This window comes from Nicotiana tabacum, chromosome 10 (assembly GCF_000715075.1).
Source record: "Nicotiana tabacum cultivar K326 chromosome 10, ASM71507v2, whole genome shotgun sequence".
NCBI classification, from domain to species: Eukaryota; Viridiplantae; Streptophyta; class Magnoliopsida; order Solanales; family Solanaceae; genus Nicotiana; species Nicotiana tabacum.
This window is the reverse complement of record NC_134089.1, coordinates 42834820-42840353: the sequence shown is the minus strand read 5'-3', so window position 1 is coordinate 42840353 and position 5534 is coordinate 42834820. Positions and strand designations below refer to the sequence as shown.

Genomic DNA, 5534 nt, shown 5'->3' with positions numbered 1-5534 from the left:
TTTGGTCTTCCTAAATAAGGGTCGGGTCAAAAAAAACTGTCTAGTCGTTCTTTGTCTGAAAACTCTTCGTGTTTCCAGTCAAAGAGGGGCAGCTGTAGAAATGTGATTTTTGACCCTCCCCAAGAATTTTTATATTTTAGCATGTAAATATTTAGTTTAGGCCTAATATCTTTATTTCAACTAATTTTGACTTTTTTTTTTACTTTATTTCGTCACAAAAATGAAAATTACAAAAATATTTTAGTTTATGTATCTTTCATATATTTAAATAAAAAATATACAAAAATAGTACCTTATTTTTATCTTTAGATAATCTTGAAAATACAAAAAATAGTCTCACTTTTAATATTTAGTTTTATTTGGTAGTGTTCTAATTAATTAAGAATAATTTTTATATTTCTATATTTTTAGTCTTATTAGCCCTAAATTCAGGCCCAATAAGATCAAACTCATACTCTCTTAACCTAGAAAAACCTTTCTTAAAAACCTAGGGACCTAATACAAAATAAAGACCTAGGACTAATCAGAAAAAAAAACAAAAATATAGACCTAGACCCTTAGGAAAAAATGGGGAAAAAGGAACTAAAATGAAAACAAGGCATCAGAAATATGATAAAACAAAACGCCTAAGTCTTGGAAAGGGGGGGAACCGTTTTTGGGGACATCATCAGCCATTTTTCATTTGGAGAACACACAAAAAAAGGAGCGCTGTCATCTTCTTTATGAAGATTTAACACCAAAAAATCCTAGAACCTAGCTCCATCTCCATACCAGCCGCACCCTCACCACCAAAACTCCATCGCCGGACCTCCCTTTACCACGTAACAACCATAAACGAAGCTTCACCTCACACACACCTAAGCTCTTCTTTTTCATTGATAGACCTAAATCCGCCAAGGCTATTTCTTAGCAGCTGCAAAAATAAAGCTCGCTGAAGCTAGCTCTCGCCCTTTACATGGTCTCCGTTGCCGGAGGTGATGGCCGACGACGACCATGACAGTTGCTGCACCTAGCCGTTGCTTGTTACCTTCTTCCCCCTCTACTGTCTTTGTCTAGTCGGAGTCGCACTGTCAATGATGAACGACTAGAAAACAGTCGAGTGTTTTCTTAGCATATGGGGGTTAAAGTGCACAAAATACAACTAGGAGTGTGCAAGCTAGCAAAAAAAAAGATAGTTAATTGACAGCTGTACATATGCGGTCATCTAAGTAGTGGAGAAGCTGTATATACAGCCTTGTATGTAACTAGAAAACTCAGATTTTAGAATACAATTTCAATTTCTCTTCTTCCTTCTCAATTCTCTCTCACAATCGAACATGGTATCAGAGCGGGCTTTAACTCCGATCTAGCTCCGGCGAGATTCAACTTTACGGCAGGAACACAGAGGCAAAATACAGAGCAAAGGAATACTGAAATTCTGAGCTCAATTTTCAGGGCAGCCATGGCAGAAGATGAAATCAACTCACTCAATCATAATCATCCATTGTTTTTGCAAGCTTGAGATGCTCCTGGATTAGTCTTAATTCCGCTCAAGCTCAAAGGCCCAGAAAATTACACACTGTGGAGCAGGGCGATGAAATTAGCACTCCGAGGAAAGGGCAAGCTTGGATTTGTGGATGGATCGTGTGTAAAAAGTATGTATAAAGGCGCGTTAGCAGAGCAATGGGAAAAATGTAATGCAATTGTTCTATCGTGGATTGGTAGCACTGTTTCAAATGAGTTGATGCCTAGTATTGTCTATGCATCGAATGCAAAGAAGGTATGGGCTGACTTCCAAGAAAGGTTTGATAGGTCAAATTTAACTAGGATATATCATCTTTGGACTGCTATTGCAACCTTGAGACAAGGAACAGACTCGGTCACTAGCTATTACTCGAAGATGAAGGATCTATGGGATGAACTGAACGTCATAGCACCTTTGGCTTCATGTGACTGTGAGGAGTGTAGGCCTTCAGTGGAACTTCTGAAAAACATTCGTTTATTACAGTTTCTTATGGGATTGAACGAGAGCTATGGTAACATTCGAAGTAATATCTAGGCAAAAAGGCCTGTAATTACAATGAATGAAGCCTATGCTATAGTTACACAAGAAAAAAGTCAAAGGACTCTTGGAGTCACAGATACATTGAAAGATCCTCTTACAATGTTGGCAAGTAAAGGTCATGAATTCAAACAAAAAAGGTCAGGATTAATCTGTGATCACTGTGGTTACAAGGGCCATCTAAAGGAAAACTGCTACAAGATAGTGAGATATCTACCAGATTTCAAAAGCAAGAAGAAAGGGCAAAACTCAGGAGGCAAAACTTATGTGAACAATGCAACTAGTGAAGAGAAACATGTGCCAATGCTCCCCACACAAGGAAATTTCTTCACTGAGGAGCAGTACAAACAACTGGTAAACTATTGCAGAAGACTACTACAGATGAGTGTTCCACTAATACTACAGGTATCTTTACATTAATGTCAAATGCAGGTGTTAGTGATCAAGTTTGGATAGTGGATTCAGGTGCTACTCACCATGTGACACATTGTAAGGATACCTTAAATAACCTTAGAAAAGCAGATCATAAAGCAGATGGAGTACAGTTGCCTACAGGCAGTAGAGCAGAAATTACACATACAGGAAATGCAGTAGTTTTAGGGAATAAAACTATTGAGGGAGTACTGTATGTGCCAAAATTCAAATTCAACCTACTGTCAGTGTCTAAGCTCACTAGGCAATTATGTTGCTCAGTTGGATTTTATCCTGATTTTTGTATATTTCAGGGTCTCTACAATGGCAAGGTGATGGAGATTGGTAGAGAGAATAATGGGTTGTACCTAATAAGAGAAAATTTGCCAACAACAGCAATCAGTTTTTTGAAGGAACATGGAGAAACGACACTATGGCATCTGAGGCTTGGTCATGCATAAACCAAGGCAATGCAGCATATTTCAGAACTAAAGAATAAAATACAGACAAGAAAAGAAAACAACTGTGAAGTATTTCCCTTAGTAAGACAATGTTGATTACAATTTCCAACTAGTAGCACTAGATCAAGTAGTTGTTTTCAACTCGTACACATGGATGTTTGGGGACCTCATAAGGTACCTACATATGACATAAAGCTTTATTTGTCACAATAGTAGATGATTACAGCAAGTTTACTTGGGTATGCTTAATACAGTCTAAATGTGAAGTGGTTACTTTGATTAAAAACTTTCTTGCAATGATAAAGACTCAATTTGAAGCTGTTGTGAAGATTGTTAGATCAGATAATGGTACAGAGTTTTTCAACTCTCAATGTAATAATTTATTTGCTTCTCTGGGAATTATACACCACAGTAGTTGTCCATACACCCCACAACAAAATGGGGTGGTTGAACAAAAGCATAGGCATATACTGGAGGTTGCAAGGGCCTTGAAATTTCAAAGCTCAATTCCTAAGAGATTTTGGGGTGACTGTGTAAGAAAAGCAGTATATTTGATAAATAAGCTACCTACCAATATCTTGCAAGGAAAATCTCCTTATGAGCTGTTGTTTGGAAAGTCAGCTAGAATAGATCACTTAAGGGTGTTTGGTTGCTTATGTTATGCAAGCAACTTACCTAAAGGTGATAAGTTTACAACTAGAGCTAAGAAGGTTGTTCTCATTGGATACTCAGAAACGCAAAAGGGTTATAGGTTCTATGATTTAGAGAATAGAAATAATTTTGTTAGCAGAGATGTGATCTTTAGGGAGCAGAGTTTTCCTTTTGCAAGGGTTGCTGATTCAGACTATAAAAAGGATCTATTTGCTTCACAACCTCCAGTTGTGGAATCACAAGCTCCTATAATTACAACTCCATCTCAGAACATACAAGTGCCAGTTAATTCAAATGGCACCACAGAGGTGGAGACTGCTGATATGGAGTTGGTCATAGACCATGCAGAATGTAGTGATAATTATGAAACTTCAGATAATTTGGATTCAGCCACAGTTCATGCAGAGTCCCATATACACCATGAGATCCCAGCAGGTGCTTCAGCAAATGAGAATCCCTCTCCTATAATCTTGGAACCAGAAGCCCAGACAAGCATAGAAGAAGCAGGGTCAGAAGCTATTCACTCACAACCACCATCTATAGTGGCACCTCCTAGGAAATCTGATCGACAAGGAAAGGGAAAACCTCTTATATGGCTTAAGGACTACATCACTGAGGCCAAGACACATACAAATACTGTGTACTTTATCTCTAATGTCCTTTTATATGATCATCTATCTCATGCCTACCAGTCATTCCTCAATGTTTTTTCAGTTTTAACTGAACCACAATCCTTCAAAGAAGCTGCAAATGATCCAAGGTGGATAGAAGCCATGGATCAAGAAATCAGGGCACTTGAAGAGAACCATACCTGGGAAGTAGTTGATTTACCAGAAGGAAAGAAACCTATTGGTTCCAAATGGGTGTTTAAGATCAAGTATAAGTCATCTAGTGAGATTGACAAGTTTAAGGCACGGTTGGTAGCTAAAGGATACATACAACAAGAAGGGCTAGACTATCATGAGACTTTTTCACCAGTTGCCAAAATGGTAACTGTGAGAACTGTCTTAAGTATAGCAGCCTCAAAGGGATGGAGCCTCTATCAAATGGATGTCAATAATGCATTCCTCCAAGGGGACCTTTATGAAGAAGTCTACATGGTTTTGCCATAGGGTTTTAAATGACAGGGGGAGAACAAAGTCTGCAGGTTGTTGAAGTCACTCTATGGGCTGAAATAGGCTTCAAGACAATGGAATATTAAACTCACAGATGCCTTAGTGGGAGCAGGGTATCAACAGAGTGCATATGATCATTCTCTATTCACCAAACAAATGTCACATGACATTGTGATTATATTGGTGTATGTTGATGATCTCTTGATTACAGGCAGTAGTATCTCCTTAGTAGAAGAGGCCAAACACACATTGTATAACAACTTTAAGGTCAAGGATTTGGGTGAGCTCAGATATTTTTTGGGGATTGAGGTGATGAGATCAGACCAGGGGATATTGTTGAACCAACAAAAATATGCACTGGAATTAATCTCTTCCACAGGCTTGACTGCTGCTAAACCTGCATCTACCCCTATTGAGCTAAATCAGAAATTGACCACTACAGAATATGACAAGCATGTTGGGCACAATGGTGATGAAGAGTTGCAAGATATGTGGAGCTATCAAAGACTAGTAGGCCAGTTACTCTATTTAACCATTACACGGCCTGATATTTGTTTTGCTGTGCAAGTTCTTAGCCAATTCATGCAGCACCCCAAACAATCACACTTAACTACAACACTTCGAGTGGTTAGGTACATTAAGGGGTCACCTGGACTTGGGATTTTCCTCAAGAAAGGTCATATCACCCACCTTTCTGCCTTCTGTGATTCAGACTGGGCAGCTTGCCCAAACACTCGAAGATTGATCACTGGATATGCTGTCAAGCTTGGAGATTCCTTATTGTCGTGGAAGTCAAAGAAGCAGCAGACAGTGAGTTGTAGCTCAGCTGAAGCTGAATATAGAAGCCTTGCTGCA

At 38.8% G+C, this 5534-nt stretch overlaps 1 protein-coding gene across 1 annotated transcript; it reads left to right on the top strand.

Annotated features, from left to right (window-relative positions):
- The first annotated feature begins 1573 nt into the window (after positions 1-1573).
- On the top strand, positions 1574-2038 carry LOC142165094 (uncharacterized). The gene has a single exon (XM_075223724.1). The coding sequence runs from the start codon at positions 1574-1576 to the stop codon at positions 2036-2038; it is 465 nt and encodes a 154-aa protein (XP_075079825.1).
- Positions 2039-5534: the final 3496 nt, after the last annotated feature.

Bases quoted from the DNA above. Each gene is read 5' to 3' on its own strand.
- LOC142165094 (XM_075223724.1), top strand. From the start codon at position 1,574: ATGAAATTAGCACTCCGAGGAAAGGGCAAGCTTGGATTTGTGGATGGA.